This window comes from Nycticebus coucang, chromosome 8 (genome assembly GCF_027406575.1).
Source record: "Nycticebus coucang isolate mNycCou1 chromosome 8, mNycCou1.pri, whole genome shotgun sequence".
Lineage (NCBI taxonomy): Eukaryota > Metazoa > Chordata > Mammalia > Primates > Lorisidae > Nycticebus > Nycticebus coucang.
In genome coordinates this window covers 92,051,439-92,076,722 of record NC_069787.1, presented here as the reverse complement: position 1 = coordinate 92,076,722, position 25,284 = coordinate 92,051,439, and the positions used below count along the sequence as shown (strand labels likewise).

The 25,284-nt window shown below is 39.8% G+C and overlaps 1 protein-coding gene across 3 annotated transcripts in view; it reads left to right on the top strand.

The window, feature by feature from the left end:
- Positions 1-25,284, top strand: part of SETD2 (SET domain containing 2, histone lysine methyltransferase) — a 168,925-nt gene that overhangs the window by 53,015 nt on the left and 90,626 nt on the right. For all 3 annotated transcript variants that reach the window (XM_053600468.1, XM_053600467.1, XM_053600466.1), the window contains 5 exons: positions 633-761; positions 5,952-6,075; positions 10,532-10,609; positions 12,349-12,446; positions 16,604-16,730. In XM_053600468.1, the coding sequence (XP_053456443.1) occupies positions 633-761; positions 5,952-6,075; positions 10,532-10,609; positions 12,349-12,446; positions 16,604-16,730 (556 nt within the window). The remainder of the gene's footprint in view (positions 1-632; positions 762-5,951; positions 6,076-10,531; positions 10,610-12,348; positions 12,447-16,603; positions 16,731-25,284) is intronic.

Genomic DNA, 25,284 nt, shown 5'->3' with positions numbered 1-25,284 from the left:
AGCCCAGGAGTTGGAGGTTGCTATGAGCTATGATGCCATGGCACTCTACCCAGGGTAAAAGCTTGAGGCTCTGTCAAAAAAAAAAAAGGAAGAATTTTTTCAATGTTTTATTTTATTATCTTTATTCTAGGATCCATAGAATAAGAACCTTGCCATGTTACATTGCATTTACTCTGAACAAGACCCTTTTGATAATGACTTTGGTTTCTCTCAATTGTAGATCAAATAGTTAGCTACATTCAAAAGAGCAGATTAATGGTGATTGGAGATGTAAGGAAAAATATACTGATAGAGTTAGCCTGCAGAGTTGTCAATGTACTGCAAGTTTATATCCAGCCTGGAAATGTATTTTAGATGCTCAGGGAGTGATAGACAATCTTTTCTTGTGATGACCAGATGATGAGGCTGTATCGTGAGTATGATCTGTTTAACAATGTAGATACTCAGTTCGGAGGAATCCCTTTGTGATTGGAAGAATTATTAAGGAAGACGTATTTGAGGTCAACCACACATAGTACATATATTAATTACACCAGAAAAATATGTACACATATAATTGTACAACACATTCTAGTGATGATGTTTTACTTCTTTTGCTGCCTTAAGGAATTGTCACTTGTTTCTCATTTCAGTTCTTCTCGGTGTCCAAATGGGGATTATTGTTCTAATAGACGGTTTCAGAGAAAACAGCATGCAGATGTGGAAGTCATACTCACAGAAAAGAAAGGTTGGGGCTTGAGAGCTGCCAAAGATCTTCCTTCGTAAGTTCCAATTTCATTTTTGTGTTATATAAACTTGTAGGAGAAATATCAAACTGAGGTTTTTTTTTTTGGAGACAGAGTTTCACTTTGTTGCCCTTGGTAGAGTGCTGTGGTGTCACAGTTCACAACAACCTCAGCTCTTAGGCTGCTGTGATTTCTCTTGCTTCAGGCTCCCTGGTAGCTGGGACTACAGGCACCCGCCACACGCTTGGCTATTTTTTTCTTGTTTGTTCAGCAGGCCTGGGCCGAGTTCATACCCACCAACTCTGCCCAGAAGTTTAGGACCCATGCCTGGACTACAGCGCTCTTAACCACTAAACTATGGGCGCCCAGCCTCAAACTGAGATTTAATAATGATTGTTTTGTAGAATGACCACTTATTACTGAGCTTGCAGAAAAAAGGTGCGAGAGAAAGACATTTCCACCTTTTCTAAGAAATAAAAAAAAAAAATCCACCCTTCTATTTATACAAGTAGAGCATTTTGGTTGCTTACAACATTTGGACTAGGCAGGTCTGTTTTTTATGGATAGTTACGTTTCTTTTAATTTCATGCAATTACCAAGTGTTTACTATAGACCCTCAGAATCTCTGTGAACTAGACAAAAAGGAGTTAGAACAGAATCTTTTAGTATATGTAAGATTGAGTTGACATAAGGATAGAAGAGAGTATCTGAGGAATCAGGCTACAGAGTTAAAGCATACTTAATATATATCCAGCACCACAGCAGATCCCACCAAAAAAACCCAGTAAATGCTTTTTGATTGAATAAATGTTCTCCTTCATTTAACTCATGTAATTTTTGAATGTAATGCAGCAAAAGGGTTCACTTTATTTTCTACCATATTCATTGTTTCCTTCAAACACTTAATTTTCTTATATGTAGATGTTTGAGTATTATTGATGAAAGTTGTGTGCCTTTTACTTTGAAGTTAAATATTGGCTGGGCATGGTGGCTCAACCCTGTTATCCTAGCATTCTTGGAGGCTGAAATGAGTCGATTGCTTGAGCTCAGGAATTTGAGACCAGACTGAGCAAGAGTGGGACCTTGTCCCTACTTAAAGTAGGTATTTTTTTTGTTGCCGTTGTCATTGTTGTTTAGCAGGCCCAGGCAGAGTTTGAACCCGCCAGCCCCGATGTGTATGGCTGGCACCCTAACCACTGAGCTACAGGCACTGAACCTCCCACATGTTTTATTACAAAAAAATTTAGACTTAAAGCAAAGTTGAAAGAGTCGAACAACTAATGCCCTTATAACCATCAGTTAGATTTTATAGTTTACATTTTGCTCTATCTTTTTATATTCTCCATCTTTCTTTATCCATTTATCAGTCTTTTTGATGAAGTTTAAAGAGAGTTGTAGACATTACCTTTAACTTGTAAACTTTTCATAGTTATAACTAACTAGCTTTGCAATAATAGTAACAGTTTTTGCCCCCTTGCTTCTGCCACAATGGAGCCTTGTTGCTTTCAATAAGCTTTAAGGAATTGAGTGAACCCATTTAGCCAGGAACAAATTTCATACTTAGGAAAAGATTATTAAGAATCGTATTTATCTCTTTGCTTCTGCCTTCATGGGATTTGGTCACTATATGCCAAGCAATTTGATGTTTTTCTGCCCTTTTTTTTTTTTTTGAGGCATAGTTTCACTTTGTTACCCTCTGGTAGAGTGCCTTGATGTCATAGCTCACAGCAACCTCCAACTTTTGGGCTCAAGTGATTATTTTGCCTCAGCCTCCCAGGTAGCTGGAACTACATGCGCTTGCCACAATGCCTGGCTATTTTTAGAGATGGGGTCTCACTCTAGCTCAGGCTGGTTTTGAACCTGTGAGCTCAGGAGATCTGCCCACCTTGCCCTCCCAGAGTGCTGGGATTACAGGTGTGAGCTACCGTGCCTGGCCTCCTGATTTTTTTTTTATAATTGAGACATGTTGGTTCTAAGAAACTTAAATCTTAGAGTTTTAAGGATTATATAGTAGGCTTTTATATTGACCTTATTTAGTTTTTTGGAGATTAGGCAGCTGAAAGGTCTAGAAGACACCCTTCCTACATGCCCTAAATTACTGAGGACTTTGAGATGCTTCTCTCAGCAGCTTCATCAAGCTAAAGCTGTTAGATCCATGGGTATTGCTATATTCTTCAGGTTTTCTGATGTGAAGTGTCTATTTTGAGCGATTTAGTAGCTGATCAGGTCCTGGCATTTAAGAACTTTTAAATAAAAAGGTGATTTATAAATAATATCAGAATTAATTAAATTTTTTAGTATAATAGAAGAAAGACTTTTTCTAATAAAATGGGATAGTTATTCAGGTGGAGTTTGAATCTTATGGTGTAATCAAGCTTTGTGTTGTTGGGCAGATCACCTCCCTTCAGACTGCCATCTTGTCTGTCAGATGGGCATTACGCCTATGTTACATGATTTTATTTATTTATTTATTTATTGAGACAAAGTCTAACTTTTTTGCCCTCAGCAGAGTGCTGTGGCATCATAGCTCATAGCAACCTCTAACTTTTGGGCTCAAGCAATTCTCTTGCGTCAGCCTCCTGAGTAGCTGGGACTACAGGTACCCGCCACAACATCTGGCTATTTTTAGAGGTGGGGTGTTCCTCTGGCTCAGGCTTGTCTTGAACCAGTGAGCTCAAGCAGTCCTCCTGCCTTGGCCTCCCAGAGTGCTGGGATTACAGGCGTGAGCCACCACTCCTGGACCCTGTTACATGATGTTAAATGATCAAGTTCAAGGAAGAGAATTTGGTTTTGTTAGGTAAGGGAATGGAAATATTTTTTCCCTTTAAAGTTCCAGATTCTGGATAAGATAAGGTGTGTTTTGTAGTCGTTATCATGTTTATTTATTTTTGAGACAGTCTCAAGCTTGTCGCCCTGGGTAGAGTGCTGTGATGTCACAGCTCACAGCAACCTCCAACTCCTGAGCTTAAGCGATTCTCTTGCCTCAGCCTCCCGAGTAGCTGGGACTACAGGCGCCCGCCATAACACCCAGCTATTTTTTGGTTGCAGTCGTCATTGTTTGGCAGGCCTGGGCTGGATTTGAACCCTCCAGCTCTGTTGTATGTGGCTGGTGCCTTTAGCCACTTGAGCTACAGGCGCAGAGTCTGTCATTATCATTTTTAACTCACAAAGTGTCTGTGATGCGTCATTTTCTTTTTCTCAATGGAAGGACTGATTCTTGAAGTCTGACATTGTAGGACCTTGAATTTTGTCATCATTCTGTATTACGAGATGACAAGCTTCTGGGGTTGAAAAGAACATTTTAAGGCTGGGTGTGGTGGCTCATGCCTCTGTAACTATGGCACTTTGAGAGGCTGAGGCAGGAAGACTGCTTGAGCCCAGGAGTTTGTCTGATATTGTAGAACCTCAAATTTTGTCATCATTCTGTATTACATACAAGATGACAAGCTTCTGGGGTTAGAAAGGAAAATTTAAGGCTAGGTGTGGTGGCTCATGCCTGTAACTGTGGCAGTTTGAGATGCTGAGGCAGGAAGATTGCTTGAGTCCAGAAGTTTAGAACAACCTGAGCAACATGGTAGGAACTTGCTTCTTTAAAAAAAAAAAAATTAGCTGAGTGTCATGGCACATGCCTATTATTTCATCTACTTGGGAGTCTGAGGCAGGAGAATTGCTTGAGTCTGCCCAGAAGTTTAGGGTTAGAATAAGCTGTGACTGTACCAGTATACTCCTTAGAGCAGTCGTTCTCAACATTCCTAATGCCACGATGTATTTTCATTGTTGTAAAGGGGTCACGACCCACAGGTTGAGAACTGCTGCCTTAGAGTATATTCCTTATCCGCCCTGAGCAACCAAGTAAGAGAGTGAGACCCAGACTCAGCAGAAAGGAAATTTTAAGTATTGGTTATAAGACACTAATTTAAATTTTTAGGTTTATCCACGACTAATTAGATTTTTATTATTGTGACCTAAATGTGCTGCACAAATTATATATATCTCCACTGTAAGTTTCTCTATTCCTGTGTTTGAGTTTTACTTTTTACATAATGTTCTTTTCTCATTCATTTTTTAAAAACTGCTTTATTTCGGGTAGTGCCTGTGGCTCAAGGGAATGGGGCGCTGGTGCCATGTGCCAGAGGTGGTGGGTTCAAACCCAGCCCTGGCCAAAGACTGCAAAAAAGAAAAACAAAAAACTGCTTTATTTCCTAAATTAAGTGGATATAAGTTTTTTCAGTTGGCCAGGTTAACTCTTTAATAAGTACATAGAGTATGTCAGCATGTTATAAACAAATATAAAAGGTTTACATTTTAAAAATTTCTTTGGTTATAGTTAGGGCATGTTTATTTTGAGGGGATAAGACAAGACTTTCAGGCAGGCCATTTCATGCCACAACTTGGGAGCAAAGTATAGTGAAGCATTTGTCTAGGAACTTAAAGTTGAAGTCATTGGTAAGAATGAGCTTTTAGAGAATAAAGTTGAGGGGGGAAAGACTGAGAACTTAGTGTCTTCATTACAAAAGAAATGATTAAAAGTAACCAAGGAAAGGACAATCAAGGGAATCGGGTAACTGAAAGAAACCAAAGACAGAGTTTAATCATAATTATTGATAAAGGCTAGAGAGAAATCACAGAGATTGTAATCAGAGAAAAGTTATTAGATTTGACCTTTAGTGTCAGTAGAGACCTTTGAGAATAAAGGCAGCAAAAGAGCTGTTATATTTAAGTTGACTTCTTTTTTTCTAGAACAAAAAGGCCTGTAATTTTCCAATGTCTTCTGATTTCTTCAGAGCTGTTTTCCAGCTGTGAATCACTGTTTTCCATGATATTGTAACCCAGACTTGAAAATTTATTTATTTTATTTTATTATTATTATTTTTTTTATTGTTGGGGATTCATTGAGGGTACAATAAGCCAGGTTACACTGATTGCAATTGTTAGGTAAAGTCCCTCTTGCAATCATGTGAAAATTTATTTTAATAGCTAGTTAGGGAAAGGGTATGTATTTTGGTTGTATGTATAAATTATAAAAGCATTGTAGAAGCAAGAGAAGTGGTCTTGGTTAGATGGTAGGTACTTTACATCCATATTAATTGTATTTTATGTAATTCTGAATTTATCCACTTTGTAGTATTACTCTTAATTTGTTATTTTTGCCTGAATGTTCTCTATATTGCTTCCCCCCTCTATATTGGGGGGAAGTACTATTATTTTCTTCCTTTTGGTTTTCAGGAACACCTTTGTCCTAGAATATTGTGGAGAGGTACTTGATCATAAAGAATTTAAAGCTCGGGTGAAGGAATATGCACGAAACAAAAACATCCACTACTACTTTATGGCCCTGAAAAATGATGAGGTAAGCATCATGGATGTGTTTGCCTTGAAACAAAAATTGGTTGGGTTCGAAAGAGTCGTTGATACTGATCTCTAAAATACATTAAGTTTTAGCAGGGCATAGTGGCTCATGCCTGTAATCCCAGCACTTGGGAGGCAGAGGAGGGTGGATTGCCTGAGCTCGTGGGTTTGAGACCAGCCTGAGCCAGAGTGAGACACCTCCTCCCCCCCTAAAAAGTAGCTGGATATTGTGGCAGGTGCCTGCAGTCCCTGCTACTTGGGAGCCTGAGGCAAGAGGATTGCTTGAACCCAAGAGTTTGAGGTTGCTATGAGCTAAGACGCCACGGCACTTTACCAAGGGTGACCAAGTGAGACTGTGTCAAAACAAAACAAAACAAAAACAAAACTACATTAAGTGTCAAAAATGAGGGACAGGGTGGCGCCTATGGCTCAGTCGGTAAGGCGCCGGCCCCATATACCGAGGGTGGCGGGTTCAAACCCGGCCCCGGCCAAATTGCAACCAAAAAATAGCCGGGCGTTGTGGCGGGTGCCTGTAGTCCCAGCTACTCGGGAGGCTGAGGCAAGAGAATTGCCTTAAGCCCAGGAGTTGGAGGTTGCTGTAAGCTGTGTGAGGCCACGGCACTCTACCGAGGGCCATAGAGTGAGACTGTCTCTACAAAAAAAAAAAATGAGGGACAGAATGGTATAAGTAGTTTCTATTTGTTTATAAAAAGGATGGAAGAGGAGGGAGGTATTTACATATATGTGTAAATATAAACATTCCTGCATCAGATTATAACTCTTAAAAATTATTGATGAGCCTCTCCAAAGTGCTTTTGTTTATAAGGGTTATGTGGGTTATATTTATTGATATTTATCAGATTAAAAATTAAGACTGAGAAATTTTAAAATATCCATTTAAAAGTACACTAGGTCTGGCTTGATACCTGTAGTTCAAGCGGCTAGGGCGCCAGCCACATACACTGAAGCTGGCTGGTTCGAATCCAGCCTGGGCTTGCCAAACAACAATGACAACTACAACCAAAAAATAGCCAGGTTTTGTGGCCAGCACCTGTAGTCCCATCTGCTTGGGAGGCTGAAGCAAGAAAATCACTTAAGCCCAAGAGTTAGAGGTTGCTGTGAGCTGTGATGGCATAGCACTCTACCCAGGGCGACAGCTTTAGACTCTGACTCAAAAAAGGGAAAAAAAGTACATTAGGTCCTTGAATTACATTTTATTTTGTAATGATGATGAGGGGAAAAAAAAAAAACCGATTCCCAGTTGGGGCCACTGTGTGGAATTTGCCTATTCTCATATCTGCATGGGTTTCAGATATTCTGGTTTCTTCCACGTCCCAAAGATGTGCATTTTAGGTAAATTAGTGTGTCTAAATTGTCCCAGTATGAGAGTGAGTGTGTGTGTGTATGTGCTCAGTGTCAGAATGTGTCCTGTGTAGGATTGATCCTAGCTTTGCCACTTGAGCTCCTGGATGAGTGCTGGCCACCTGTAACCCTGAACTAGAGTAACTGGGTAAAGGATTATTTTGTTTTACTTTACTTTTTTTTTTTTTTTTTTTTTGAGACAAAGCCTCAAACTGTCACCCTGGGTAGATTGCTGTGGCATCACAGCTCACAGCAACCTCCAACTCCTGGGACTCAAGCGATTCTCCTGCCTCCGCCTCCAAAGTAGCGGGGAATACAGGCACCCACCACAATGCCTGGCTATTTTTTGGTTGCAGCTGTCATTGTTGGGTGGGCCCGGGCTGGATTCTAACCCACTAGCTCAGGTATATATGGCTGGCGCCTTAGCTGTGGCTCACACAGGTGCTGAGCCATGTTTTACTTCACATTTTAAAAATGTAGGCCAGTTGTGGTAGCTCACACATGAAATCCTAGCACTCTGGGAATTCAAGGCAGGTGGATCTCTTGAGCTTAGGAGTTTGAGTCCAGCCTGAGCAAAAGCAAGATGCTGTCTTTACTAAAAATAGAAACAAACTGAAGGAAGAGGATTGCTGGAGCCCAAGAGTTAGAGGTTGCTGTGAGCTATAATGCCTCGGCACTCTAGTCAGAATGCCAAAATGAGACTCTGTCTCAAAAATATTTCTTAAATGTATGTATAGTTCACTTTTATTTCAATGTTTTGGTCTTTACTTAGAAGTTTGGGGTGGCGCCTGTGGCTCAAAGGAGTAGGGCGCCAGCCCCATATGCCGGAGGTGGTGGGTTCAAACCCAGCCCTGGTCAAAAACTGCAAAAAAAAAAAAAAAAAAAAAAAAAAAGTTTGGTTATATTTTTGTGCCCAGAAGTATGTCATAGGAATTAACTCTGAAAGTTAGCCTATGGTAAAATTGATTGTTACATATTGTTTGCTTTTCTTTTTTTTTTTTTTTTGAGGCAGCCTCAAGCTATTGCCCTGGGTAGAGTGCCGTAGCATCACAGCTCACAGCAACCTCCAACTCCTGGGCTCAGGCGATTCTCTTCCCTCCGCCTCCCAAGTAGCTGGGCCCAACAGGTGCCTGCCACAATGCCCGGGTATTTTTTGGTTGTAGCCATCATTGTTGTTTGGCAGGCCTGGGCTGGATTCAAACCTATCAGCTCACGTGTCTGTGGCTGGTACCTTAGCAGCTTGAGCCACAATCACCAGGCCTATCGTTTGCTTTTTTAAGTTATAGTTTCCAAGAGGCCATGGGTGACTATAAGTGAGGACTTATTGTAACAATAATAAACCTGTTACTTATTGATAGAAATAACATGGTATATACAAATAACATGATATAATGCAAATTAACTATTTCAAAAATTTTTTAGTGAGAAGAGTGGCATTTCTTTACATTTTAATGAATGTTTTCAATGGCTGGCTTAATAAAATTCAGTTGGATTCTCATATATCTAGAGATCTGCCCCAGACCTGCTTGATTTAATTCTTGTGGAGGGCCCAGCAAATTTTAACAAACTCCAGGGGATTTGGATTCATGCTAAACTTTTTTTTTTTTTTTTTAAGAGACAGACTCTCACTTTATCGCCCTTGGTAGAGTGCTATGGCATCACAGCTCACTGGATGTGACCTCCAACTCCTGGGCTTAGGTGATTCTCTTGCCTCAGCCTCCCAAGTAGCTGAGACTACATAATGCCTGCCATAATGGCCCATTTTTTGTTTGCAGTTTGGCTGGTGCTGGCTTTGATCCTGCCACCCTTGGTATATGGGGCCAGTGCCCTACCCACGAGCCATAGGCGCCACCCTGGATACAAGCTAAACTTTATTTTATTTTATTTTTTTGAGACAGAGTATTACTTTATCACCCTCGGTAGAGTGCCATGACGTCCTAGCTCACAGCAACCTCAAACTCTTGGGCTTAAGCAGTTCTCTTGCCTCAGCCTCCCAAGTAGTTGGGATTATAGGTGCCCACCAACAGTGCCCTGCTCAGTTTAGAGACTGAGTCTCCATCTTGCTCAGGCTGGGCAAGCTCACCTGTAAGCTCAGGTAATCTACCCGCCTTGGCCTCCCAGAGTGCCGGGATTATAGGCATGAGCCATCATGCCTGGTCTGCACGCTTAACTTTAAAATAAAAAGTTTTACACATACAAAAATACTGGAATATAATAGAATATTTATTATAATAGAATATTATATTCCAATATTTTCCAAGAGAAAATATTGGAATATAAAAGAAGAAATAGCTAAGAATAAACGGGAGAGACATTTATAGTTAGCACATCTTCCAGAAGAAGCAGGTATTTGTCACTTTGACGTGTAAATGAAGTATGAGAGAGTTCTCTAAAGCAAGGTGGGGAGCAAGAGGGCGTATGTGTATGCATATCTTAAATTTGCCTTAATGCCTTTTCCTTTGCGAAATGCATAGATTTTTTTTTTTCCTTTTTGAGGCAGAGCCTCAAGCTTTTGCCCTGGGTAGAGTGCTGTGGCGTCACAGCTCACAGCAACCTCTAACTCCTGGGCTTAAGGGATTCTCCTGCCTCCACCTCCCAAGTAGCTGGGACTACAGTTGCCCGCCACAACGCCCGGATATTTTTTGGTTGCAGCCGTCATTGTTGTTTGGCGGGCCTGAGGTGGATTCAAACCTGCCAGCTCAGGTGTATGTGGCTGGTGCCTTAGCTGCTTGAACCACAGGCGCTGAGCCATACATAAATATTTTAAGGTATCTTTTTTTTCCCCCCAAGATAGTGTCTCACTATGTCACTCTCAGTAGAGTGCTGTGGCATCACAGCTCACAGCAACCACAAACTCTTGGGCTTAGGTGATTCTCTTGCCTCAGCCTCCCAAGTATCTGGAACTATAGGTGCCCGCCACAATGCCTGGCTTTTTTTTTTTTTTTTAATTGTTGTCATTGTTTTTAGCAGGTCCTGGCAGGGTTGGAACCCCCTAGCCCCTGGTGCATGTGGCTGGCACCCTAACCACTGAACTACGGGTGCTGAGCCAAGGTATCATTTTTTTTTTTAACTCTTAAATTATCCTCTTCTTCCAGATAATAGATGCCACTCAGAAAGGAAATTGTTCTCGTTTCATGAATCACAGCTGTGAACCAAACTGTGAAACACAGAAAGTAAGTTGAGGTGTATTTAGAGTTTGGGATATTTGTTGAAGATTGCTGTACTGATCATTAATTTTAGTTCCTGTATCAAAGGTGTCCTCATGAATTAAATCATTTTTCCTATTCTTTGTTACTAAAAATTTTTTCGAAGAAGTTTAAATTTTATAGAAAATAAATAGTATAAAGTGTGCACCCGAATACCACTCTTCACGTAGCTTTCCTAATGTTAAGTAGTCCTAATCATAATGTAGTTATCATACACAGAGTACTATTAATTAATCTAAAGACCTTATTCAAATTTTGACAGCTGTCATTTTTCTGATGCAATATCCAGTCCAGGAACTCACATTGCATTTAGTTGTCACTTCTTGCTCAAAATTATTTTAGATGTTATTTCAAAGATGTGAAAATATAAAGCTAAATTTTAATTTTGGTGAAGTCTAATATGTACTGCTATGTTCAGATTCTTTATCACGTGCTGTTTGACTGTCTTAGTAACACTCATAAAAGACTAAATGATCAAAGTTGAGAGGGATTATAACTTTTTCAGGTTAAGAAAGCCACTCCCCAGATAAATTTATATCTTTGTTTTTCTCTTATGCTGAAACAGTGCTTTTGATTCCTAGATATATTTTGCCTTTCGCTCTATTCACTAATAGGTTTTACATATGGCTCTTCTAAGACCCAAGCTGTATAGCAAAGGAGAATATTCAGTTTGGAATCTTTCTTTTTTTTTGATGAAGTATTCCTTAGTTGCCCTGGAGTTGAATGTGTCATGTCATCATAGCCCACAGCAACCTCAAACTCTTGGGCTCAAGTGATCCTCAATGCCTTAGCTCCAAAGTGGCTGAGACTATAGTTGTGTTCCACAACACCAAGCTAGTTTTTCTATTTTAGTAGAGATGGGATCCTTTTCTTGCTCAGGCTGGTCTCTTAACTCCTGAGCTCAAGGATTCTGCCCATTTCAGCCTCCCAGAGTGCTAGGATTATAGGTTTGAGCCACTGTGCCTGGCCAGTTTGGAATTATTTAATCTAAGTTCTGGTTCTAGTTCTGCCAGATCTGGTGGCCACATGTCTAGCTGTGAGGCTTCTACTGTACATTGTTTCTTAATCTCTTTAAGTGTGGGTTTTTTTTTGTTTGTTTTTTTTTATCAATAACATGTACATATGGTCTGGGTTTGAGCTCTTGTAATCCATAACTTGCTTACATGATCTACTTCCTGTTATCTGCCTCCATTTTAATTTTTAGTTTTATGTGTCTGTTCTGATTTTTCCTTCCCTTTCACTATACTCAGGTGTATGATCTCTGCTTCACAAAATTAAACTTTTCGCTTCAGCATTTCCCAGTTTCCATGCCCCACATTATCTTAGAAACTGGTTTCCTTTAACGTAAATTAACGTAGATTTAATGCCTTTGGTTCCCAGTGATAGCAAGCATCCCTGACTTGCCTTAGTACAAGTGAATCTTTATTGAATAGAATGTTAAAGTCCCCAGTACTTTTCTTTTTCTTTTAGCGGTTACTTTGATCAAAGATAAGTTACTGATATATTCAGTCTGGTTGTTTATTAAATAAGAATAACACTTAAATGTTAATTTATTTAAAGAATAAAATTCCTTATTTGCTATTTTGGAAAACCTTTATTGCCTAAAGAGTCACATGTATAATAAAGGCAGATGATAGTGACCTTTATACACACACACTAATAAGTGACTAATTTCTTTTCTTTTCTTTTCTTTTGAAACATCTCAGTGGACTGTGAATGGACAACTGAGGGTTGGGTTTTTTACCACCAAACTGGTTCCTTCAGGCTCAGAGTTAACATTTGACTATCAGTTCCAAAGATATGGGTAAGTATTGCTTCTACTTAGTTTGCTGCTTCTGATAGGGAAATAGGCTGTTGAGATATAGATATATAAACATATCTATATTTATATTTTATATAATTATTTATAATATATTTTATATATATAAAACTTTGTGAATTACTTAAAAGTTGTATTCACTGTGAACTCTTATCTATAAAGTACTGCTTTGGTTTGTGTTTTTCTTGTTGTATAATACTTCTGGCCATTAAGGGATGTTATACAGGAAGTATATTATTTTCTTCTCAGCTTCATATTGTATTATATAATTCTAACAATTGTTTTAAAAAATTTATTATATTATGTCAATTCTGTGTCTGAAAAGAATAGTACAGTATGATACATGTGTGTTCATCATTTGGCTTTAAGAGTTATCAACTCATGACTAATCTTGTTTGATCTATACTATGTTGTACTCCTTTAAAATTTTTTATTTTTTAATTTTATAGAGATGTGATCTTGCTCTATTCCCCAGGCTAGAGTATAATGGCATGATCATAGCTCACTGTAACCTGGAACTCCTTTCACGTTAACTTCTCAAGTAGCTAGGCCCATAGAGGCATGTCACCATGCCCAGCTATTTAAAATATTATTTTTGTAGAGATGGAATCATCTTGTGTTGCCCAGTATGGTCTTAAACATCTGGGCTCAAGTGACCACCCTTCTCAGCCTCCCAAAGTGCTGGGAGTACAGACATGTGTCACTATGCCTGGTCTATATTATACTCTTTTTTTTTTTGAGACAGAGCCTCAAGCTGTCACTCTGGGTAGAGTGCAGTGGCATCACAGCTCACAGCAACCTCCAACTCCTGGGCTCAAGTGATTCTCCTGCCTCCTCCTCCCAAGTAGCTGGGACTACAGGCACCCACCACAGTACCTGGCTACTTTTTGGCTGCAGCCCTCAGTTGTTTGGTGGGCCTGGGCTGGATTCGAACCCGCCAGCTCAGGTATAAGTGGCTGGCGCCTTAGCCACTTGAACCACAGGTGCTGATCCTATATTATAGTCTTAGTAGCTGGATTTGGTGGCACACACATACCTGTGGTCCTTACTACTCAGGAGGCTGAGGCAGGAGGATGGCTTGAGCCCAGGAGTTTAAGGCTGCAGTGAGTTCTGATTGGGCCACTGCACTCTAGCCTGAGTAATAGCTTGAGACCCTGTTTCTAACAATGGAAAAAAAAAAAATTTGTTACCTAGTTTGGGTACCATAGACTGTATTGATGCAATAGCAAAGAACACCCCAACATGAAAAATGGGTGAATTCTTAGTGATGCTTAAGCATCAATAAGGATAATAATTTAGGTGGTTGAAACATTATGTAAAATTTATGAGTTTTAAGGATATTTGAAAAACAAAACTATATGAGTCGTCATTTAAGGGAACTAATTAATGAAAAGGAAACTATGTAGGACAAATTATTTTCTTGTAAAATAATTTACAAGAGGGTGGCGCCTGTGGCTCAAGAAGTAGGGCTCCGGTCCCATATGCCAGAGGTGGCTGGTTCAAACCCAGCCCCGGCCAAAAACCACACAAAAAAATAATAATAATAATTTACAAGAAAAAGATGGGGGGGGGTAAACCTTCAGATTAAGAGACATAAATATAGTGTTTGGGCCTTAATTGGTTAAAAGGTATTTGAGATAAAAGGGGAAATGAGAATAGTTAGTGGATAGTTGATGTTATTGGATATATATCCTGAAATACTAATAATAAAATGATGCTTTTAAAAAATTTCCTTTTTTCTTTAGTTTTTTTTTAATTGTTTTTGGGTCCTAAAGACCAGTGTCTTGCATAAGATGATTTCTGATTATTAAGAAACCAGTGCAAGGCCACGCTTGGTGGCTCACACCTATAACCTCAGCATTCTGGGAAGCTGAGGTGAGTGGATTGCCTAAGCTCAGGAGTTCAAGACCAGCCTGAGCAAAGTGAGACCCTGCCTCTAAAAATAGCCAGGTGTTATGGCAGACACTGGTAGTCATAGCTACTGGAGAGGCTGTGTAAAGAGGATTGCTTGAGCCCAAGAGACTAAGGTTGCTGTGGGCAACAAAGTGAGCCTCTGTCTCCCCCTCAAAAAAGAAACAAACGAAAAAGAAGCTAGTACAAGTCAGGTGTTGTGGTGTATAGTTCTAGCTACTTGGGAGGCTGAGGTGGGAATATCACTTGAACCCAGGAACACAAGTCCAGCCTGGAAAACATAGCAAGACCCTGTCTCATTAAAAGTTTCTTTTGGGCTCAGCACCTGTAGCACAGTGGTTGCAGCACCAGCCACATACACTGAAGGGGCAGATTTGAAACCTGGCCTTGGCCAGCTAACCAACAATAACAATTGCAACAAAAAATAGCCAGGCGTTGTGGCAGGTGCCTGTAGTCCCAGCTACTTGGGAGGCTAATGCAAGAGAATCCCCTGAGCCCAAGAGTTTGAGTTTGCTGTGAGCTGTGACACTATGGCACTCTACTGAGGCCGAGACAGTGAGACTCTGTCTCAAAAGTAAATAAATAAATAAAAGTTTCTTTTGCTTGTTTTTACAAATTATACTTATGTCAATAAGTACTTTCTAGTGTTCATACTAAGAAAGTACGCAGATACAGAGTTTCTTGGATATTTTAATTTTTTTTTGTTGTTGTTGAGACAGGGTCAAACCCTGTGTGCAGTGGGCGTGGTAGCTCACCACAACCTCAGACTCTGGCTGCGGGCACCCCGCTGCCTCAGCCTCCGGAAGCCGCTGGCGCCCGGCTGGGTTTTTCCATTTTTTTCATGAGTCGTGGTCTCACTGTCGCTCAGGCGAGTCACGAACTCCTGAGCTCAAGCGATTCTCCCTCCTCAGCCTCCCACAGTGCTGGGATTACAGGCGTGAGCCACCATGCCCGGCGATATTTTAATTTTTTTAACGCTACCATTCAGTCTGGTGTGAGTCACTGATACTTGGGCAGTAAAGAAGCTGTTGAAGATACTCCTTCACATAGTCATGCTTCATGTCCTAGAACTTAATGAACACTGAGGTTCTTTCATTTTTAAAAGTGACTATCTGGTTATAATCCAGGACAAATGCCAGATTGTTATTTTTTATTCTATCTACTTCTTTTTGTGAGGTATGCAGAGCATAAGTGCAGACCAGGTTCTATGTTGGGCTCCGTTTTCTTCACCTCTGTGCTTCCTTCTTTTAGAGAAAGGAAAGTAGAAATCAAGTGCTGTTTGTGAATTCTTTTTTTTTTTTTTTGAAACTGAGTCTCACTATGTCACCCCCAGTAGAGTGCTGTGATGTCACAGCTAACAGCAACCTCAAACTCTTGGGCTTAAGCAATTCTCTTGCCTTAGCCTCCCAAGTAGCCGGGACTGCAGGTATTTGCCAAAATGCTCGGCTATTTTTTGTTGCAGTTTTGTCATTGTTGTTTGGCAGGCCCGGGTTGGGTTCTAACCCGCCAGCGTGGGTGTATGTGGCCAGCGCCCTACTCACTGAGCTACGGGTGCCAAGCCGTGTTTGTCAATTCTTGCTTTATTTATTAAACAATTTACTTTGTGCTTCTAATTGTTGCTGTCACATATAAAATCTATCAGTTTACTTTTAGAGTATTCCATGTTTTCTTCAAGTGGCTCTGGTCATTAATAAATGGCAGAGGTGGTTTTTGCTTAGTCCTGTGTTCTTTTCTACCTGTCTCCCTTGCCTCCATGGTTACATTTTTTTATTAACACATATGTCATGATGACTTTTAATAAGCAGCTGTTTCCTTTTAAGAATCCTATACTAATGCGTTATTAACTGTGCCAATTAAACATCTATATGTATGTAATAGCTGAACAATTTAAGCAGTTTTGTTCTTAGCCTAGATATGTGTGTGTGTGTATGTATATAAAACCTCTAATTTTTATCCATTGGTAGGTATTCTCATGGAAGTAAAGAAATCACTTACTGACTTCTTGGCTAGTTTTGTCTACTGAATAAAAGACGATTGGAAAAGAATGAATATGTTTAAAGAGCAATTTTCAGGAATTTCTGTTAGTGACAGACTTGTTGGGAGTCTCTTAATGAAAGTTTTTTTGTTTTTATTTTCTTCAAACTGGTATGACTTTTGTGTATGATTGTTTTCACCATTTTTATTTGATTTACTTCCACATAACAGACTTCTTTCTTATGCTCCTTGAACAGAAAAGAAGCTCAGAAATGTTTCTGTGGGTCAGCCAATTGTCGGGGTTACCTGGGAGGAGAAAACAGAGTCAGTATCAGAGCAGCGGGAGGGAAGATGAAGAAGGAACGATCTCGTAAGAAAGATTCAGTAAGTGTTCCATTCTTCTTTCAGCTTTCACAGTTAAAATTTTAACAAGGATGGTAGCTTTCTACTACCAGAAAAATTCTGAATCAGATGAAATATTACTAGGAGAGAGGTGTGGTTGATATTTTTATTTCAAATTCATAGAGATTAGAATTGAGTACTGAGAACTATTAAAGTATTCTTTTTTTTTTTTTTTTTGGCCGGGGCTGGGCTTGAACACGCCACCTCCGGCATATGGGACCGGCGCCCTACACGTTGAGCCACAGGCGCCGCCCAAGTATTCTTGAATATACTGGGCTGATAGTTTTTCCAAGCCTTTAGTTGGCTGGGCGCCTGTAGTTCAGCGGCTAGGGTGCTAGCCACATACGCGGGCTGGAGGGTTCAAACCCAGCCCAGGCCTGCCAAACAACGACAACTACAACAAAAAAATAGCTGGGCATTGTGGCGGGCGCCTGTAGTCCTAGCTACTTGGGAGGCTAAGGCAAGAGAATCACTTAAGCCCAAGAGTTTGAGGTTGCTATGAACTGTGATGCCATGGCACTCTACGTGGGGACATGGTGAGACTCTGTGTCAAAAAATAATAATAATAAATAAAACTCCTAGGTACATATAAAATATTTATATTTTCTCTGTGATATCTCAGTCAAATCTATTCTATGTTCCTAATCTTTCATTATTGGTTTGTCTTTTGTTTGGAACTCTTAAACTTTGAAAATGTTCTTAAAATCTCTGAAAACCCACTTTGGAGTGTAAGATGAGTTATAAGAGGAAATAGCGCAACCCAAAAGTAAGAAAGGGCGCTGGGCGCAATGTCTCACATCTATAATCCTAGCATTCTGGGAGGTCAGGTGGGAGGATCACTGGAGCTCAAGGAGTTTGAGACCAGCTTGAGCAAGGATGAGACCATCTCTATTAAAAATAGAAAAATTAGCTAGGCATTGTGGTAGGTACTTGGGAGAATAAAGTGGGAGGATCCCTTGAACCCAGGAGTTTGAGGTTGCTGTGAGCTAAACTGCACTCTAGTCTGGGGCAACAGAGTGAGATTCTGTCTCAAAAAAATAAAATTAGAAAGAAGTAGTCCCAAGATGGTCTTTTTATTTAATAAATTAGTAATTGATGCCCCTTTTCCACCCCACCTTACCTGAGTTACTTCTAGGGTGCTGGGAGCAGTGTCCTGTTATTAAAAGGACTGTTGTCTGGGACAAGAATTATAAGGATTTTGTGGAGTTTTTTTTTTTTTTTTTTTTTGAGGCAGAGTCTTACTATGTCACCCTCGGTAGAGTGCTGTGGCAACACAGCTCACAACAACCTCAAACTCTTGGGCTTAAGTGATTCTCTTGCCTCAGCCTCCCAAGTAACTGGGACTGCAGGCGCCCACTACAATACCTGGCTATTTTTTCGTTGCAGCTGTCATTGTTCTTTAGCAGGGCTGGGCTTGAATCCACCAGCATTGATGTATGTGGCCAGTGCCCTACTCACTGAGCTATAGGTCCTGAGCCTTTTGTGATATTTTAAAAAAAAAAAAAATTCCCCCCTTTTTGAGGGGAGGTGTCTCTTTTTTTTTTTTTTTTATTGTTGGGGATTCATTGAGGGTACAATAAGCCAGGTTACACTGATTGCAATTGTTAGGTAAAGTCCCTCTTGCAATCATGTCTTGCCCCCATAAAGTGTGACACACACCAAGGCCCCACTCCCCTCCCTCCGTCCCTCTTTCTGCTTCCCCTCCCCCCATAACCTTAATTGTCATTAATCATCCTCATATCAAAATTGAGTACATAGGATTCATGCTTCTCCATTCTTGTGATGCTTTACTAAGAATAATGTCTTCCACTTCCATCCAGGTTAATACGAAGGATGTAAAGTCTCCATTTTTTTTAATGGCTGAATAGTATTCCATGGTATACATATACCACAGTTTGTTAATCCATTCCTGGGTTGGTGGGCATTTAGGCTGTTTCCACATTTTGGCGATTGTAAATTGAGCTGCAATAAACAGTCTAGTACAAGTGTCCTTATGATAAAAGGATTTTTTTCCTTCTGGGCAGATGCCCAGTAATGGGATTGCAGGATCAAATGGGAGGTCTAGCTTGAGTGCTTTGAGGTTTCTCCATACTTCCTTCCAGAAAGGTTGTACTAGTTTGCAGTCCCACCAGCAGTGTAAAAGTGTTCCCTTCTCTCCACATCCACGCCAGCATCTGCAGTTTTGAGATTTTGTGATGTGGGCCATTCTCACTGGGGTTAGATGATATCTCAGGGTTGTTTTGATTTGCATTTCTCTAATATATAGAGATGATGAACATTTTTTCATGTGTTTGTTAGCCATTCGTCTGTCATCTTTAGAGAAAGTTCTGTTCATGTCTCTTTCCCATTGATATATGGGATTGTTGGCTTTTTTCATGTGGATTAATGTGAGTTCTCTATAGATCCTAGTAATCAAGCTTTTGTCTGATTGAAAATATGCAAATATCCTTTCCCATTGTGTAGGTTGTCTCTTTGCTTTGGTTATTGTCTCCTTAGCTGTACAGAAGCTTTTCAGTTTAATGAAGTCCAATTTGTTTATTTTTGTTGTTGTTGCAATTGCCATGGCAGTCTTCTTCATGAAGTCTTTCCCCAGGCCAATATCTTCCAGTGTTTTTCCCATGCTTTCTTGGAGGATTTTTATTGTTTCATGCCTTAAATTTAAGTCCTTTATCCATCTTGAATCAATTTTTGTGAGTGGGGAAAGGTGTGGGTCCAGTTTCAGTCTTTTACATGTAGACATCCAGTTCTCCCAACACCATTTATTGAATAGGGAGTCTTTCCCCCAAGGGGGAGGTGTCTCTTAACTAAAATCACTGCTTCTCAAAAGTGTAATCCATCCTCGAATCACCTTTCTCAGAATCATCTGGCTAGATCCATAGTAAAAATGTTTATTTGGGCAGCGCCTGTGGCTCGGTAGGGCACCGGCCCCATATGCTGAGGGTGATGGGTTTGAACCCAGCCTCAGGCAAACTGCAACAAAAAAATGGCCAGGTGTTGTGGCGGACACCTGTAGTCCCAGCTACTCGGGAGGCTGAGGCAAGAGAATCGCCTAAGCTCAGGAGTTGGAGGTTACTGTGAGCTGTGAGCACTCTACCAACGGTGACATAAAAAGACTCTATCTCTAAAAAAACAAACAAATGTTTATTTGGGGGCTTGCCCCAGATCTATGATTCTTTTCCCTGTGAGTTTTTTGCAGTTAGCGCATTCCTGGACTTTTCAAGAACTACTATTCTTGGTTCGGTGCCTGTAGCTCAAGCGGCTTAAGGCACCAGCCACATACACCAGAGCTGGTGGGTTCAAATCCAACCCAGGCCTACCCCACAAAAATGACAACTGCAACCAAAAAATAGTGGGGTGTTGTGGCGGGTGCCTGTAGTCCCAGCTACTTGGGAGGCTGAGGCAAGAGAATCGCTTAAGCCCAGGAGTTGGAGGTTGCTGTGAGCTGTGATGCCACAGCTCTCTACCCAGGGTGACAGCTTGAGACTCTGTCTAAAAATAAAAAGAACTAATACACTTAAGAACTATAAATGACAGTAATTTTACTGTTTGGATGGGGAGATAAAAGACAATATGGGAAGGGAATAAAAGTATAATGGTTAAAAGGTGATGTTAGTAAGCATAAATTAATTTGGAGGAATTACAGAGAATTCGAATTCTATAGAAGACATAGATAGGAAAAACATTAGAATGGGCCCTTTAAATTACACAAAGGGACAAGAAAAGGGCCATTTAAAAATGCAGAAAAGGATAGTTTATAACAGTTTTTCTCAACCTTCCTATGCTGCGAACCTTTAGTACAGTCCAAAGGGGTCGCGACCCACAGGTTGAGAACCGCTGGTTTATAACAAACACCACCCATCTTTGTGCCACCCAAGATGAAGAGATGTTATTTGGAATGTTGTGTGTTCTTTAGCTCTTTTTTTAGAGAGCAGATATCGTTTAAGTGGTGCCATTTTTTGATCACTTGACACATTAACTTGTTTAATTCTTCCAATAAATTCTAAATTATGTATGATGGTTCCCCTTTTTATAGCTGAAAACACAATAAGGCATAGAGAGGTTATAATGTAACCTGGTAGGTGATGTAAATGAGCTCAGTTTAGGGCTTGTCTCTGCTCTTAACCATCTGCTGTACTACGGTTGAGTTGCAGAGCTCAATCACATCATTTCCCACCTCTGAAGCAACTATGACCATCATAGCCAATGTTTCTGCACTTTAGAATATACAGTATTGAGTTGTTTTGTGTAAGAGTTTAAAAGCTTTCTAGAGAAGGTATAATATGTATGTACATCTGTGTTTTGATTTTTTACTCTTATTTTTGAATTTGCTTTGTATTGATATGTAGATTAATACTTATTTTTAATTGCTATAATGTTTTTCTTCGTTTAATAGTTTATTTACATATTTTCCTACTGATGGACACTTGTGTTTCCAATTTATTGCTTTTAAGGTAGAGTTATTATCTTTGTACATGTCTCTTTTGCATATTTCTTTACGATTAATCTATAGAAATGCAGTTGCTGGTTATGGTCTGTTAGCCTTCTGCACTTGTCTTTTAGAAGATTTTTCTTAAACTCCACTAAGATTGCCTTTGTTGTTAATGCTCTTCTTTCATGTAATTGATAGTTTGCCAGAACAACCACAAAATAGTTATTAAATTGACTTAAGCTAGCATCTCTATAGAAACTACCCAGTGGCTATTTCTTATCTTCAAAACTTAGAGAATAAATATATTTTTAAAGCTCATCTACTGGTGTGAGGGGTCCTCACGTATTATGGATAAATGAGCAGTGTTACACCTGTAGTATACCTATATCAGATGGCTTTTTATCTTTTTGACAAGATTCAATGACAATTCCAAGGAACTAAGGACTAGGTATCCCTGTGTTTTGTTTTTAGTGAGGTAATGGTGTTCCCATTGCAGGATAGATCTTAGTTTTTCTGAACTGAATTAGATATAATTTATATCCAGTTATTTGGTGGTCTGAAATCATGAATTGCTCCAGGTGTGAATTTGAATTTATTCTGAATAAAAAATGATCTGGACGAAATTTTGCCCAAATAGAAGAATGGCCTAGAAGGGATCCAAGTTCCTAGAATGATGTGAAAGATCATTTCACCTCGATGCTAACAAAGAATTTAATTCTACTTTAATTTTACTTGGATTATCTCCTACCGAAATTCCTTTCTGCATGCCTGGATTCTGAGTTCTGGTCAGTTAGTTACAATTGAGCAGAATCATACAAATAGCAACTTTCCAATTCACATGAGCAAGTGAGCCTTAGGGATTCTTTTGGGTTAGGATGCTGTAGAAAGGACACAATAGCAGCATCTTGGAATATAGTTTTGCATATATAAACTACATACAAGAATAATGTTAATAATGATTTCACCATAGCCTGCATCCCTTATGTTACCCTTTGAATGGTAAACCTTTTTTATCCTTGGTCGTATGCTTTTGTCTACATCGTACTTATCTCCTTAACAAAACTGTAAGTTCTTTTAGGACAGGTAATTGTTATCTTTGGGTATGTCACATACCAAGTGTTTAATTAAGTATTTATTTGATGGAAAGTATTTAGGTTATTAGGTATGAAATGTGTGATTTCCTTAAGTTGTATGTTTGATAGTTGATTATCTCTGACATTTCAATTTGACACTTCCTGTTTTATTTTTATTATGAAGGTATATTCTCATTCTTTCAAAAAGCATGTTTTGGCCTGTGATTATCTTTCAGATTTTTTTTTTTTTAGAGCAGTTTTTGTGAAACAATGGTTAAGTAAAGAATGTATGGGTTTTTTTTGTTTTTTTTTTAGAGACAGAGTTTCATTTTGTCACCCTTGGTAGAGTGCTGTGGCATCACAGCTCACAGCAACCTCCAGCTCTTGAGCTTACGTGATTTTCTTGCCTCAGCCTCCCGAGTAGCTGGGACTACAGGCGCCCGCCACAACGCCCGGCTATTTTTTTGTTGCAGTTTGGCCGGGGCTGGGTTTGAACCCACCACCCTTGGTATATGGGGCCTGTGTCCTGCTCACTGAGCCATAGGCACTGCCCAGTATTTTTAAATAAGAGTTCCATCATGGAACCAGTGTAGTGCAGACAGCTTGAAATATTGATAAAGTATGTGGGAAGGATGTGATGATGAACTCATGGCTCATTAATGGTGTGACCTAAGACCAAGGTGGATAATGATCAGCTGAAAGATACAGAGGAAGAGACTCCATCTCAGCCTACATATGAATTAGCAGCTACATTTTACTATTCCAAATCAGACCATTTGAAACAAATTGGCAAGGTAGAAAAGCTGGACAGATGAGTTTTGGATGAATTAAACGACTATCAAAAGAGAAATTGTTTTAAAGCTTGCCTTTGCTGTTGCAACATAAACACAAACTATTTCTACATGGTATTACGTGTAATGAAAAATGGATTCTTTTTGAGAATCATGAGTGTTTGGCACAATAGTTGGATAAAAATGAAGTGCTGAAATATCATCCAAAACTGAATGTTCATCAGAAAAAGCTAATGGTGTCTGTCTGGTGGTCTAATGTTCGTATTACCCACTACATCTTCATGAAACCTGGTCTGTCGATTACAGCAGATGTCTATTGCAGCCAGTTAGATGAAGTGATGACCATGCTTTTGATTAAGTAGCTGAAATTGGTCACTAGAGATAGGCCAGTTCTTTTGCAAGGTAATGCTTAACCACATGCACAAACAATGCTACTCAAACTATAGAAGCTAGATTTTGAAACTCTCTGTCATCGATTGTATTCACCAGACTATGCCCCACATGACTATCAGTTCTTCCAGAGTTTGGACTACTTCTTGCAAGGAAAAGTATTCATTACTCAGCAAGCTGTGGAAAATGCTTTTTTGTGATTTTCTCACCAGTTGCTTTCCAGGCTTCTTTCCTTCTGGCATAAACATGCTACCATTAAGATGGCAAAATGGTATCAGTAGTTTAGGCACGTACTTTGATTAATTGTACTGCTTCTTGTTTGAGGTACAATACACTGAACTGTTGATTCAGCATTGGACATTTCATCTTTGACCTATTGGATGTCATTTATGCACTCACCAGATTGATAACAATTAGGTCCCATGGTAACATAGGAACAGTAGGAGATCTTATACACACTGCCAGTGGAGGTGTAAACAGATAAAACCACTTCTGAAAACATTTTGGTATTATTTACAAAAGGTGATTGTACTTATACCTTATAAGCCAGCAGTTGTACTCCTGGGTGTATGACCAGAGAAACTAGTTCTAACCGTGCATCAGGAGTCATAGTAGCATTGCTTACTTTATCAGACAAAAGTAGAAAGAACTGATTTGTTGACATTAGAATGTTTAATTATAATCATATAATGAGAGAAACATATTCATAAAAATGAATTTTGGCTATATGCAAAAAAAAATGGATAACTTTTAAAATGTAAGGTTGGATGAAAGAAGTGTAATAGATTTTGTTCAACAAATTTCATTTATATAAAGATAAAAGACAAAAAGTGTAATATTTAGTTACATGTATATAGTAAACCTATAAAGAAAATTAGAGAATTATTTCCTAAATAGGATAAGTTCTCTCTAGAGCACAGGCACAAACAACTTGTGGTAGATATTATAACTAGGAAGAAGTACACAGGCACTTCAGGAATCCTAGTATTATTTTTTGACTTGCCTGGATGATGGTTACATGGTGTTGCTCATATATTTCTTTATTAAATGTATTTATTTACTAATTGTTGATACTCTAATTATTTTTTTGAGACAGAGTCTCACTGTGTCACCCTCGGTAGAGTGCTGTGTCATCACAGCTCACAGCAACCTCAAACTCTTGGGCTTAAGGGATTCTTTTGCCTCAGCCTCCCAAGTAGCTGGGACTACAGGCGCCTGCCACAACGCCCGGCTATTTTTTGGTTATAGTTGTGGGTGTTGTTTGGCAGGCCCAGGCCGGGTTCAAACCCGCCATCTCCTGCATATTTGGCTGGCACTCCAGCCACTGAGCTATAGTGCCAAACCTGTTGATATTCTTCTTCTTTTTTTTTTTTTTTTTTTTGGAGACAGAGCCTGAAGCTGTCACCCTGGGTAGAGTACTGTGGCATTGCTGCTCACAGCAACATCCAACTCCTGGGCTTAAGCAATTCTCTTGCCTCAGCCTCCCAAGTAGCTGGGAAGTACAGGCGCCCGCCACAACACCTGGCTAGTTTTTGGTTGCAGCTATCATTGTTTGGCGGGCCCGGGCTGGATTCAAACCTGCCAGCTTAGGTGTACGTGGCTGGCGCCTTAGCTACTTGAACCACAGGCGCCAAGGGAATATTCTTTTTTGTATGCTATATTTCATCAGGAAGTTCTTTTTTTTTGGGGGTGGGGGGACAGAGTCTCACTCTGTTGCCCTGGATAGAGTGCCATACAACCATAGCTCACAGCAATCTCAAATTCTTGGGCTTGAGCAATTCCCTTGCCTCAGATTCTTGAGTAGCTGGGACTACAGGCATGCACCACCATGCCTAGCTGGTTTTTTCTATTTT